This window comes from Rhipicephalus sanguineus, chromosome 7, assembly GCF_013339695.2.
Source record: "Rhipicephalus sanguineus isolate Rsan-2018 chromosome 7, BIME_Rsan_1.4, whole genome shotgun sequence".
In the NCBI taxonomy this organism is placed as follows: domain Eukaryota; kingdom Metazoa; phylum Arthropoda; class Arachnida; order Ixodida; family Ixodidae; genus Rhipicephalus; species Rhipicephalus sanguineus.
Window position 1 is genome coordinate 164704353 of NC_051182.1, and position 14845 is coordinate 164719197.

The 14845-nt window shown below is 42.9% G+C and overlaps 1 protein-coding gene across 1 annotated transcript; it reads left to right on the plus strand.

The window, feature by feature from the left end:
* Nucleotides 1-1857: 1857 nt before the first annotated feature.
* LOC119400462 (uncharacterized) lies at nt 1858-14027 on the plus strand. The gene is made up of 4 exons (XM_037667509.2): nt 1858-1991; nt 6562-6967; nt 9456-9572; nt 13007-14027. Exons 2-4 carry the CDS (start codon nt 6571-6573, stop codon nt 13132-13134), a joined length of 642 nt encoding a protein of 213 aa, XP_037523437.1. The 5' UTR covers nt 1858-1991; nt 6562-6570; the 3' UTR covers nt 13135-14027.
* The last annotated feature ends 818 nt before the right edge of the window (nt 14028-14845 follow it).

The following is a 14845-nucleotide window of genomic DNA, read 5'->3' on the forward strand; positions in this document are numbered from 1 at the left end:
AATTTAGGCAGAATAACCGACGGGCTATATTTACATCTGCGCATTTTAAGATGCTTGAGATAAGCCCTGATGCATGAAGTTTGTGCCTCGTATGTGAACGCGCGCCTTTGGCTCGGCTTCCTGGTATTTTAAGCCCTGAGAGTTGGCATAACCGATGCATAGTAACCGCGGAAGCACGCTGTTGAAACAGCCTTTCGGCATAAACAGAGCAAAACTGGCAGAACTCATCTGTCACCAATATAAATGTTGTGACAGAGTTATTTGTACTCAGGTTACTCATGAAACAGTCGAGCGCATTGAAGCTCATATATAGGATCAATGCTCTGGATGTCGTAGAGACTGCCTGCAGAAAAATTGCAGGCTTTCGTCGCTGGTTTGTTATTTCTTCGTAGTCAGTGCTCGTAGTCACTTATAGTGTAACGCGGCTCGAAGTGTTGCTTGCAAACCGCACAGCAATCAGTGTGGAGCTAGGTGCATGTGCGCAAAATCCGATTGTCGCCTTCTTTGGGGGCCGGTAAGCTCCAAAAACAGAGAATATCTCGGCGCACTTTCGGCACGCCTGCATATTCGCTCGTGCACCATGGCGCGTAGCAGGCGTTGAGACACCGATTATAGCTCAGTAACGCATTAAACGCGCTCAAAACGCGCAATTACACGCTTTCGTACGCTGCGTCGAGCGCGCGCCAAATGCAGACGCTCTCCGCAGCTTCAGTACAAAGTGACTACAGCGCCGCCGCTACGATCGCCCGTCGGAGCATCACCGGAGATGCGGCGCGGCCGCTTCGTTCGTTCCACTGCCCTCTTCTAGTACACTGTAGCCATGCCCACCAAAAGATGGCGGCTTCGCCTGCCATCTTAGTAGGGGCACGATAAACCATCGGCGATTGGCTACAGTTTGGCGAAGGAAAGCGCGCGTTTTCCCCACACGCCAGACGAGTTTAATATGACAACTTTTACGGGTCAGATACTGTTCCAAGTGTGTCTTTGTGTTACTAGTTTTCTTAAGTGAGCCTCAAAGTCATGGCAAATTTTATTGGAGATCAATCGCCAATATTCCTCTCGACGGGCTACTTTTGTCCGCAACAACGATCTTTTATTTTATAATTAACGTAGTATTTACGCTCACAGATCAAAGCCGTTTGAACTCTAAGTAGGCACCACCAGAAAAGAGCATGTTTCCGAGCTCCTTGGTGGGCAAAAGCTGGCTTCACTTGTGCTGGCAAGGCGTTGCGATACCTTCCAGTCCAGAAAACTTTTTTTAACCTCCTTGGGAAGAACACACCAAAGTGCTTCTTCCTCCTTGTCCTCATCGTGATTGTGCGCTGGTGGTTTGCAATGCTGCATCAACAAGGCCAAGTTTGTACCATTCACTTCGCTGTTTATTAGAGCGCGCCAACTGAATTAATCTCTGGCCTCCGAGATAACTAACCCTGGCACATGCGAATCAAAACAACGACAGCATATGTTGAGCCAGCTTTCTCATGCGCCAGTAAATTATGAAGAACTACCTCGTTAGTCGTAGAATTTCTTACATCGTACAAGTACGAAGCGACATGGAAGCGACGACTGACCCAGAGTTCTTTGAATGTTTGAATTCCGAAACTTCCCATAGGCCCTCATGCTGATTGTGTCGTCATCTGTTGACCAAAAAATTATGGCCGACAGCGCCAACGCTGCGTGTAGCGCCACGACAATTTGGTGTTTTGTATTGCTGCTCCCAGATAACGCGACAATCTTCAAGTCCCGCTAAATTGGCAGTGACATGTTCGAGTTTCGGAACGCAGTTTCGCAACTGAATTGACCTACTTCAGCCGGTTTGCGGTTTTCCGCGCTCCTGCCACTCCTGCCAGCGAACGTGCTGCGTGCAGAAGCCCAGTCTCCAGAAGCGTCCAGTCCAACGACGCCAACGAGCTGACCGCGTCTGGCAGCGTGCTGCAAAACGAGTGCCAGCGCAGTGTCTGCTCACCTCTGCGGGCCGAAGTCATCGTTCCGTGCGTGTTTCATGCCTTGCTAAGCGCTGTTGTTATTCACTGTTCGCGCAAGAAGAACGACAGTTTGAGCTAGAACTTTGGTTATGTAGCGTTGCTGGTCGCTTTCTGTCATCGCATACCGGCACCGTCATTCAACACGTCCGTAACAATCAGTGGCTAGCATATACGTATAATCTCCAGGCTTTCATATTACAAATCTTAACGCTGGCTACTACTTGACTTTGATAAGTTTGCCGCATGTTTAGGCAGCCATGCTGCCCATGCTGTGCCACTGTTTTGCCACGGGCATTTTATATCTGCTGGCACTTGGCGTTTGAGGATGCACTGTGAGACGCTAACGTAATACCGCTGAAGGCAGCCTATTATACACGATCAAGAGTGGTGCATGATCTTGGATCATTAATTTATCTCGCGATCAATCCATTGTGCTGTGCAAGCTTGCTAGTTTTGGGGATTTTCCCGCTATGCGAATATTTGGCCGTTTCGCTTGTGTCCGTGTCTGCACGCCCAACTTTTTCTGCGGTATATTGCCACTTATGATAAGTAACTTCTACATTCGTTGTGCGTGTTTTTTATCGTTTTTTGCAAGTGAGCAACCTGTGCAGGCTACGTACTCGTTCTTTTTGCGTGTGTGGGCGCTTGTGACACGTTGGCGTGTCAAATGTGTGAGAGATTGGAAGTAAGAACGAGAGATGAAAGGCCCAGAGGTTAACCAGTGGTTGGAGGCGCGCTGTTAGGACCAGGCCCCTTTTTAGGAACGCTGGCTCTAGCCCGAGCCTTCCCTCGTTTGCCCACTGTTCACCAAGCCACACTAATTTTACAGCGGCACAGCTTTGTAAGAATACCGAGTCAGGCTTTAGGCTTTCATTTAGGCTGCTCATCCAGAGGAAAACGTGTTATAACGAGGGATAAAACTGCTCGAGAAAGGTTAACTTGTACCGCAATCAACGGAGCCCCCTTACCAATATATCTGTTCTGTAATGTTGCTCGTGCCAGTAGTGGCTGCAATGAACACACATTTTCATTTTAAGTTCAGCTATTGTACTATCCCATGTTGATACTTATGTCTATGTTTGTTTTAACTGATGTTGTCAGTGCTTTTATTTGTATATTTTCTTATTAACCATGCACAGAGCAATAAAAACCACCATATAAGTTATAGCTTTTAACATCCTGAAGCTGCACAGTGGGTCATGAGGGGGGCTAGCCAGGGTTCCTAAATGAGCACCCATACCACAGGCACAACTGTGCTTTCAGTCTGCTCCCAACAGAATATGTCCACTGCAACTTGGATGTGTGACCCCATGTTGACCTCAACATCACAGCTATCGTTGGGGTTCACTAAATCGTTCATCAAGCTCTTAAGACCAGAGAAATGCCACATCCCATGGATTGTTCTTGCCACCTCTTAATCTACAGCCATTGATTTTTCACCTAATACATTAAGTTGATGTAAATGAAAAAATTGAAATCCTCGAATGAAAGCATCCTATTAATCAAAATTGTCAAGTGCAAACTAAAGACAAGCATATATGGGATGAGAACTGCACTTGAAGCTGCAACTGAAAGTTACTCACACACACACAAAAAAAGAGACATAGTGTGAACAGACTCCTAAAGAACATACGCGCATGACAAAACCGCTGCACCTGAACCACAGAAATTTACAGAACTGTAACATAGGGTGGTGGTTCATATCGCCTTAGCTTGTTAACTTGTGTGCTCCGTCCGCTAGCCTCCGATTATCTTTCAAGCACAGTTCCTACATCCAGCTATACGACTGTGAAAGAAATTTGAGGTGATTAATTTGTAGAATACCATGAAAGCAATTATGGTGCTTTCTTCTATAACCCATGTATCAACATTACCAGAGTCGAACACAGCGTCTCCTCACTTCAGAACTTGTTGATCAGAGACGACAAGCAAAGAGATTCAAAACGTACCACATAACAAATAGTACTGTGCTCCATGCCTATTCCAATTCAGGTCTTGCAGTAATTAAGAGCTTGGACAATTGCCCTCTGTGGCATTACACAGCAGGCACTAACGAGACGACAAAGCTCTGCCGAAGAGAAAAACCAATTCCAGCAACTGAAACAACTGTGCTGACGGGACACTGTGCGATCCACATAGATGCAGTAATTAGCCCAAAAGGAGGACAAACAGGTTTATATGCAAAGCGCTCAGAAATCCAAGCTAACCACAGCTAAGTGATGTGTCCTTTGTTATTTGAGCCTTATCCGTACACAGTGTGATGGAAGCCCTCGTGGACTTGCCTAATGTCAATAAAGCCCACATTTGTACTGACAGCTTCACCAAAGTCATGCAGGTTAAACAAATGACAGGAACGCCCTGTATTTATGAGCATACGTGCAGACTTCAAGAGTCTTCATGTGTGAACATCCCTGTCCACAGGATGTGCTCACATGGTCAAGACCGCAATGACTTTAAAGGACCCCTGACATTGAAAGTTTAGCTTGTGACTTTTGTACCGTAATATGTTGCTTTGTGTTTAATAATCCCAAAACTAAATCATCACTGCTCTAGCGTATTGTATAATTAATGCCAGCATCATTAAATGTAACCAATTTTAGCGTCACTTCAAAACACCCGCATAAAATCATAAGAAACTAGTGCGCCACCACGGGGGAGTGCCTTAAATCACGTGTGCTCAAGATTTGTTGATGTTGAAAGCGCAGTTTTCAAATTGGGGCCCTCGCTGAAATGGTGCGGGTGCTTTGGTATGAGGTTAAGCCTGTTAAGCATTTGCCAGACTGCCAAAGGTGTGTCCATTCAGGAAAAAGAAAAACATTCCTGGCGTAAGCAGCCAGAACTACTTTGAGAGCAGCCCGACAAGAGCGAGAGGGACGAAGAACAATAGTCCTTGTTGGGTGCCAGTCGTCGTATTGTGTGTGCCTCGCAAATCTTTGGTGACGTTGACAATACTCGCTTCATTTGTGAAACGTTGCATGGTGTTCTCACCTACGTCATATTAGTGGCGATGTCGCAAGGTGCTGCCAACTCAGATGAGCACTCACTCTTGCTTTAAAACCAAATGATAGTATCTTAAAGGCAGTGTTAAAAATTGGTTGGAAGTGCCGACGTATGCAGTACAATCAAACAACACAAACATCTCGAGCTTTCAATTTTGGTGTCAAGGGTCCTTTAGGAACTGCAGTGCTCACTCCTTGCCAGCTTTAAGTGCTGCTGCCCTTCTCTCCAACCCCCACTCCATTTTAATTGCCTCAAAAAATCTATTTCCTGACGAGACCCTCATTCCCTGCATGTCATCTACCTTCCCCACACACATTCTCTGGTGAAGGAAGTGCCTCTTCAGGCACTTCACGGTGGGACGGCCCTTACACTAGCCATCACTTCCACATGGGTCAACAACCATATGAAGACCGGTGTCTGAAGCAACTGGCTTTTGCGCCTGCAGTGGATGCCTGCCATCTACATCGGATAAGCTCTGGGACAAAGACATTCTGCGAAAGCATGCTTAACTAAAAGTGCTAACTTGAAAAGTGGCCAACCTGAACGCTATGAACAATGGCTACATAGCAGCCCAAGAGAAAAGAAAAACAATTTTGTATACAAGAATAATATTTTTGTTTATAAATCATGACAGCTGGCCTTTGAGCTTCTGAAAAAAAAAAAAGAACTATTTCGTATGCAATAATAATATTTTTGTTTGCCAGTTGTGACAGCTGTCCTTTGAGTGTCTGTGTGCCTTGTTTTCTTTGAATTTTTGCCTTTCCACAACTTCACGAAGGGAGTGGGGGGAGGGCTAAAAAATCAAGGCAGCTTCACACTAGTGGTGTCTAGGCTGAAGGAAGCGCTTGGAGGCCTGCCTTGTTTCTCTTTATTCTTTTCTTTCTTTCTTCATCTCCTTCTTTCTCTCACTTTTTCATCTCTTTTTTGTCTGTTTGTTTCCATTTCTGTCTTTCTCGCCCTTTCTTTCCCTTTCTATCTTCTTCTCTCTTTCTGTCGTGCTCTCTCTTTTTTTTCGATATCTTTTTTGTGTCTGTTTCTGTCTATATCTTTCTTCCCTTTCTCTCTCTCTCTCTCCCTGTACTCGTTCTCTCGCCCATCAGAGCTATTGCATCCCCTGTCGGACAAATTGGCGCACCTGTTCTGGGAGCGAAGCAGAAGATGAAAAGCAGGAAGAAGAAGACGAAGAGAGCGCGTGCTGGTTCACGATGATGATAGTTTCCTGTTTGTTTTGCACGGACTAATGTTTTGCTTAAACAGCTTCGCTGTTAAAAAGATCACTGCTGCGGAAAAATAAGGCATGTGGGATCGTGGGAACGCCATTCATGAAAAAGTGAAGGACAGAAAATGTTTATAATTATGGAGATCATATTCATGATAAAAGGGCACGCAAACACGGACACATAAGAGAAATAAAAATGTGTGGTGTCTCGACTTCTCTCTTGTGTCCGTGTTTGCTTGCCCTGTCTTTCTACTATAGAAAATGTTCACTTTGGATGTTGTTCTGTGTTGTAAATAACTGGTTTCAGTGGAAAAAGTGCCAATTTGATCTTTATCTCCCTTTCTTTTTTCAGAGCAGTGCAGAAGGATGAAACCACCAGTGTCGTCTTCACCTTGTGTTAATGAACAAGAGGAGTGCAAGGCTCCAGCTAATCAGTGCAGCATCACAGACGAGCCCATTGGCACCTGTGCAAAGCCAGCTGTCACCTGTGAGCCTCAGTGGAATGGACAGGCAAACACTGCCTGTGAAGGTGGTGCAATGCAAGTCGACGTCACTGAGCCTCTGCAGAATGGCCAAGTAGACGCTAGCTCTCAGAATGGTGTCGAACGACTTAGCACAAGTGAAATTGACGTGAACGGCAGACTAGGCATCAGCTCAGCAGACGACACGGTGGCTGTTGGCACCAGAGAAGATCGGCAGGGAGACGAAGTGGATGTCGATTCTGAATACGCTGCGGGAGAACTTCCCTGCGACCAAGATGAAGGTGCTTGATAGTAACAAAGATAGCTTGAGAACAACTTCAAGTGGAAGCTTCTCAAGGCTGTACTTCTTGCATTGGTTCCTACGTAACCTTTTTCAGGGTAAAGTTTGTCTGAGGTTTAAACATGTTTAGAGCAAGGAAGCGATTCTGATTTGACTCGGCAGAATGTTGTGCTTTTTGTTGATGTCACAAATTGTATCAACTGGGACAGTTACATAAGCTTAGGGCTAAGAGGCCGTGTAGCAGGTGGCTAGGCACAGGAACAAGGAGTATAAAGAGCGACCCCAATACCAGCTGCTCCAGAGTCGCCGTAGACAAGATTTCAAAGCATTGATTGCTGGTGGAGCCAGTGCACTGTAGAAGACAAGCATCCAAGACCTATACGCTTCAGGCACAGCTTCTAAATTTTGACTAGCCACTTTGTTGCACAATGTACCTGCAGTGTCTTTAGTTCCCAATTACAGGAATTTGTTTTATATGTTTTTGCATTTTCTGCCAGAGACTTATCAGACAAAGCTATCATGAATTGTCTTTTCTCTATATATCTCGCATCAGAACTGCAGAGCCACTTATAGGTTGGCTAAAATTTGTACTCTTTTAGCCATTTATTACGTGGGTACTGAGTTACATTACAGATGTCAGCCATATGCAGAACAAGGTAAACTTGTTTTTGGAGGTGTCGTATTAGATTCTATTGATTGTCACTGGTAAACTTGTTTTTTCAAGGTGTTTTGATAGTATGAAGGTCTCTTATTCATTTTACTTTGTGAAAGCCTGTTGTACTTACTGTGGAGCCTCGGTTGCATAGCCATGTGACCTTTAGGCGCATTGATGAACTTGGCGCTTCCTACTGCTCTCTGAGGTGCAGTGTCGTAAAAAAATTGTTTAAACTCAGTGTTGACAGAGCTTGCAAAGTGTTACTGCGTATGCTGATACCTCAAGTGGCTCTTCTGGCTTGCTTGTGGTACCATTGCTTATAGGGAACTCAGTGTGTGACATGCAGTAGTAAGAGTACTTCACTGAGGTTGGTCCTGTTGGTATGCCATCGGTACGTGTAACGTTTTGCGTGAAAGAAGCGGACTGGAGTGTGTGATCGCAGCATGTGTGTTTCAGCGTTGCCGTTACTCTGGTTCATGTCCTTTTTGCACAGTGTTACACGTGCCAGCAGTAGCACTGTTTGCCAACGTACAAAGATATTTATCTGTTAGTTTTTGCTTTTAGTTGGAGTAATTAAGGTTTGGGAAAATCACGTTTCACCCCATCCTCCATAGCTTTGCAATTGAGCTTCGCTCATTGTGGTAGACCAGTTTCACTTCTCGCTTAATTAAAATGTGTTCAGCACTCTCCACAATAGCTTCATCATCATAGTCACAGCTATCTTGGAATTGAAAGCTAATGTCTAAAGGAAAAGCTCGCATGAAACTAGCTTGCAAGTACATCTATGCACCAAGCAGGCAACATGCTTTTTTTAAGTTAATGGCAACAAGGGAGGTAGTGCAAAAAAAAAAAAAGCAATTGGGTATGTGGATGTGTGTAAATGCTTCTTTTTGTGGTGCTCGCTGTCATGGTAGAAAATGTGTTGCACTTGTGGCAATGGCTGCTCTCGTAGGACCACCTCACTCTCTGAAAATCTTTTGGCTATAAGTTGTAGCTTCCCACTTCTGTTTAGCTTTCTTAACAGTCATGACTATGAGACTGGAGGTGTGGAATCTGAATTTTTCACTATGCATGTTAACATACGAATGGTGCACATTTAAAAGAGTGCTTATATTTAGCAGCACTTATGGTGACTGGGGTTGTGATAGAATCCTCTCTAATTGGGGGACATCATAAGAAATAACATATGAAAATAATGCGGGTCAAAGTTCTCAATTTAAAAATCGTAACAAATTCATTTCTCGGAGCAAGTGCAGAGGTCGGGAAGCGGCTGAAGAGATAACAAACCAAATTATTAAAACTGGTGGTAAAGTGTGACCACAAGCTGTAATTGGTTAAACATTCCTAAACTTATGTGCGAAAGATACAAAAAAGAATCAACTTTAATGGCAAGGATGGCTCAATGGCCTAAGCAAATGACCAGACTGAAGCAACCATACAAGCACATTATTCACTTGGTGTCCTATGCTTATGTGCTTTCCTTACTCCAGTTTTCATATTTTTTGTATATTTTCACAAAGGCAAAAATTTTATATCATCGCGAAGGCTGGTGGGCAAGAATAAGCTTGACATTGATGAAGCAAAATCTGTCTTTTTACCCAGATCTAATATTTTACTTAACTGCTTCCAAGGCATTCTTGAAAATGATTGAATGCAAAGTGCGTTGTAATGTACTGGGTGTCTTGCAAAGATGTCTTGCTGAAGTAACGTCAACAACACTGGGCTGTTCCAGCCACTATAATTGGCACTTGCTTTTGTGTAACGCTGTCTGCCCTCCTGTGATTTCATGGTTGAGCCGACCGATTTTATTACTGCTTCCTTTTGTTTCTCGCAGATCTAGATGAGCAGCTTGAAGCAGCTTACAGCGCTGGCAAAACAGTGGACTCCAAAGACGACGACAACGCTCCTGCTGAAGACTGGGAGACTGAAATAGTCCCACCTGCCTTTATCGGTAAGTAATGCGTAAACATCTGCAAGGCTCCAACAGAACATGCTCCAGGTTTACTTCACGGGGGTCGTAGGCATTCACTGGACGGCTAAGAAAAATTTAGAATGCATGAAGGTATGAACATGGCACTGCCATGGTATATTGAATCTTGAGAACATGGAATCACACTTGAATTGCGATACTAACTACATTGCATTTTAGCCAGCTTTGGTTGCTTTAGTACAGTAAAATCTTGTTACAAGAGGCACTTGGTTCTAAGAGATGTTTGTGAATGGTTTGGTTGGTTTTACTATGTTTGCCATGTTAACAACATTGCATACAAGAAGCACGGGCATCTTTTTTTAGGTGCCTAGAGTAAATCCTTCACTATTTGGAAGGCAGACAACACAGACATGCTCATGCATCTTACTATTGTTGCCTCGTAAATGTCCTGCTGCAAAATCTTTCTTGAATACTTCCAGTACTATAGCAGAGTATTTGCATGAAAGCACTCTCTTCTGTCCACATCTCTTATTTCGTCAAAGTAAGCGTGCTGGAAGTTGCACAGGATGGCAAGGGAGCTGTGTGCCACTGAGAAGTTACCTATGTTGCCAAGTGTTGTGACCTTGAGCATTTTCAGTTTTCTTTGGCTATATCGATGGCCACTTGTGGTTAAGACATGCCACCTATGGCTTGTGGCCTCCGACATGGGCTGCTGGCTCGCCGTTCATGAAATTAGCAATGCCTGTCGCACATTTTTGAGCCTGCCCACTGCATAGCTGGCATGACATTGCGATGGAGAGAGCGAGTGATATTTGGCTGTTTTTGATACAAAATGTGAATTCTTAGCTGTTTGCACTATAGTAATAATTGGTTGATGTTCACAGAAGCCTTGACAGTTTTTTCTGAATGTGTTCAAAAGTTGTTGCAGGGCTGCTTTACTGTGTGAGCAACGTTTTCTTTACTGCCAAAGATACGAAGTACTGATTATGCATTAGAATATATCAGATGCATTGCAAAATTTACAGTCTTGTGAATTTGTCTTCATAGTAATGACATAGCTTCACATCCCTGTAATGTCATTGATGTCATGGTTCTTGTGTTGTTTGAAATGAAAAACGTTTATTGTCATTCATTTTTTTCCCACTAATCAGCAATCTTTTATGTGAGGAAGTTCAGAGAGTTTGAAACAGTAATTTGATCCAAGTTCTGAAAATTTTTGCATTTCTTTTTTTTAGTATTCTTTTAAATTGTTGTACATGTGTCAAATCTCACTACTTTTGAATAAGTCAGCCACACTATCTGTGGTTTGAAGTAGGGGTGTGCGAATATTCGAAAATTTCGAATAACAAATCGAATACCGTTCTATTCGATTCAGTGCTTGAATTGAATAGTGCATATTCGAAATGCCAAATATTTTTCAATATTCTTCTAATAATCAGCAACAACAAATAATGCCCGAAGAAGCAAGACACTGGAACAGTGAGGGATAACTTTTCTTGCTTTCATCACCGAATTACCGAGATGCATGCAGCCCATGTAGTACTTATAGGACTATAGACGCTGTATTGATCACAGGATGAAGGTGTTTTTGCTTAAATCTCCAGTGTCACCGAAGCGACAGTGTCATCAATACAATGCATGATATGACATTAGTGCACTACCATGGCATTCATAATAATGTTAACTCATGAAACGCTTAATATTTATGTGTCAGTTTTATTTAAAAGGTGTTGCCAAAGTACCACTTTGAATACTGTAATCACTGTTATATTCCAGTCTGCAGTTAAAAAAATTTTCGAAAGCTCTATAGGTGCTGCTGTATATGAGCTTGCTTCGTTTTAAGTAATTGCGATATTTTTTCTCGGTTAACAGCAATCGTAATGTTCCTTTGTTAAACCTAGTGAATATTTGCGTCAAATAAAATGTAGAATGCTTAGGCTGTTTTAAGAATTGTTACCTTACCAGTCTAGGGCTGCTTTGAAAACGGTTGTCTTACTATTCGAAAACTATTCGAACACTTATTTGATTTGTATTCGTACTCAATTCGGGGTCATCACTATTCGATTCATATTCGATTCAGTTCTAAAATTCACGATTCACACACCCCTAGTTTGAAGGCATTGTGACCAACATTATGTGGTGCAAGCTGGCTGGCTCATGTTTGCACACCACATCTTCTTGCATCGCCTTCTGTGCAGATAAAAATTAATTGGACAGCAAGTACGATTCTATGCTTCTGCCACGCAATATTACATCTGTTAATGTAACTCCTTGCCTCACATGACAGCTGCATAGGGTCTTTTTCTGAACAAGTTTCAAGCACCGATGTTGCTCTGTGGCAGAATTAGTTGACTGCCGCGCAGGAGAGCTGGGTTATTTTCCTGCTCGAATTGAGACATTCATTCTTTGCATCGATTGGGATTCCTTGCTCACGGACAGTGCCGATGATGAGACCAGATTTTCTGCGACATGGGCTCTTTAACACTATTGCGTTAAGATGCCAAAGTGGATGGAAATTCTTTTATGTGCCTGTTGCCGCAGTGACATTCAGGTGCTGGGGTTTAGCGCGAAATTCAAGAGTGAGACTTTGACCTTTATTAGGGTTTTCTAGCAGTGCCGGTTTACCGCACTGTAGTCAGGAAATACTGTACCTTCGTGGTTGGTATGTTGCTATTTTAATGTGCTAGATTTCTATTATCCGCTGTAATCACCTTCGTCATGTTATCGTGCACATCCAGCTACTCGTGCAGCTAGAACATTTTCGAATCGTAGTACATTTAACTCTTTCAGACATGACCTGTGGAGAACTGTCTGTAAATGCGTCAAACTTGCACAACGTTTTGCAAGGCACTCTATATTCTATTACGGCAAAATTATTGGAATAATACATTGATTTATTTATCCTGAAGTCACTCATGTTCTGTTCTTGCGTAAATAGAATTGGATCTCAGGCTAGAAATATACTGCAAATTTGTTTCAGTCATGTTCATTTTGAGCAAAGAAAAATTATACTTTTGACGTTGCTCACAGAAAAAGGCACCTCGAACAACTCGTCCAACGTGATAAAGTGATCATATATGCAACAGTACACTGCAAAATGAAGTTAAATGAAGACACATTTATTACGCAGGAGGTCTATTTCATCCAAACCTCAGTGTATCTTGCTGTTTCTGAGCGACTTGTCGACGTGACTTGTAAAAACAAATGATGTACACAAATGTGTACAAAGCCTCCCAAAGGGTTAACACCGAATGGTAATATTGTACCATAAACAGTACAGTATTACCATCACTGCTCAAACACCCTAGTTTCTCTACTAATAATGGATTTATAATAGCAATATTAACGACTCTGGAGTACTCAAAGAATACTTTATCAGTTTAAACTGATTTAGTGTCTTCCTTTAGTGCCCCTTTAAAGCCAGCACCTTACCTTTCCCATTCCTCCCTTTACAGTGCCTGAAAAAGCATACCTGTACGGGAAGAAAGTGTTTGTTCCTTCTGACCTCCACGCTCCGACTGCACGTCGAAGGTGTCCACAGTTTAACGTTGTCCAAGGACAGTTTGACGATGCCGACACGTGAACTGTTATAGTGGCACACTTGGAGCTTTTCCGTGTGTCGCACAGTTACATTGTGAAAATAGCCCGTGCAAAGATGTTTTCTGGGCAACAATTCACCAAGAGAATGATCTGTCGAAGAGTGCACACTGGTCTATGTTGTGTCTTTTTGGATTTTAATTCTTTTGCATTGTGACAGATGCGAAGCAATGTTTACATCCTGAAAAAGTGCAGTATGGCCTTCTTTGCTTAATATAAATTTTATTTGTGTTACTATCCCAGAGCATCCTCAGGAATGTGAGTCTTTTGCTTTGTTTGTGATTTTAGTGCTACCACTGCTGGATAATGCATAGCAGAGAGCACCGACTTATCTTTTAAGAGTTCCTCAGTTGTGTAAGCATGCCAGTGTTTTGTATGAGGCAAGGCAGATGTGGTTGAATTAAAGTGCATGCCAGCTGCGGCACTGTCGGCTAGGCTGTTCTATTCACTGTGAACTTGCCTGACCTACCACAAGGTGTTCACTTCTTGCTGTGTTAAAGGTTAAAGAAGTGGGTGGCTTTATGCTTAATTTATTAGAGCTTCAGTTGAATGCCATCCAGTTTGCATAATTGAAAACCTATTTTCTTGATGAGAGCAAAAGTTTTGGCGAACATGGACATTAACAGCATGGCCTTGCAGTTGACGGTAAGGAGCAGTGAAGTGCTCACAACTAGGTTCATAGTATTTCTCTTTGTCTTACTGGTTGTACCTGAGCCAAAACAAAACGCCACAAAACAGTGGACCTATTCTTAGACAGTTTCAGAGCTCTTTGTTTCTGCCTTCAATCTTGTTCAACTACTGCAGTGCGATGAGTTTTGATGTGATGGGAAAAGTATGCCCTACTTTTTAATGGCCAAATAAATGCTGCTAGTGATTGAGTCTGCAGAGTTCACTTTTTTTGGTGTTTTTTGTGGGTGGTACACCCAAAAAAACAAACTTAATGACAGTTATGATACTCTCTAATATGTAGTTTGAGCACAGCTCTATGTGTGTTTTCATTTTGTGGTATATTGAGCCAAAATAATTGAGAAATGTACGTACGTACAGATACAGTCAACTCTCTATTTTCCACAAATACTCTTTGCTTAAGAAACACTCCTCTCCAAGTTTTTGATGGTAATTCATAAAGGAAGCCTTATGGTCAAAGCAATGGGTGGATATACAATTTAAACTACGCAATTTGCGTCACGCACCCAGCCGGATTACAAATATACTGTGGTGCCATCTCCTAGTGTTGTGCAGCGCTACGTTTTCCTCCTCACCTTTTTGCCATACTCTCCATGTTTGCTTTCATCTTTTGCTGCATTCGTTTGCCCGTTTACGGCGAGGAAAGAGGTGTGCCGACGCTCAGCACAGGAACGAGCGCCTAAGAACTGCTCTCTAATATTGTCGCAGTGCTGTGAGCAGAGTGACATTATCTAGGAGGATTCACCCATGGTCGGTGTTATGCGCGAAAGCCATTCATATCAGGTGTCATGCGTAATTAGAAGTATAGAAGACTCTTAGGTGGTGGTTAAAACATGATGGCCATAGTACTTTCAACGCCTCCAGTATGGCAAAGTATAGCCTTTGAGACGTGTTTCCATTAGTGAGAGGCAAACCACTGGCAGCTGAAATGGTGGGCACTTCCTGTATGCGTGTTGGAAGTTACACATTGTAATTATGTATGTATCAGTGAAAAACTGCACTCCCCTAAA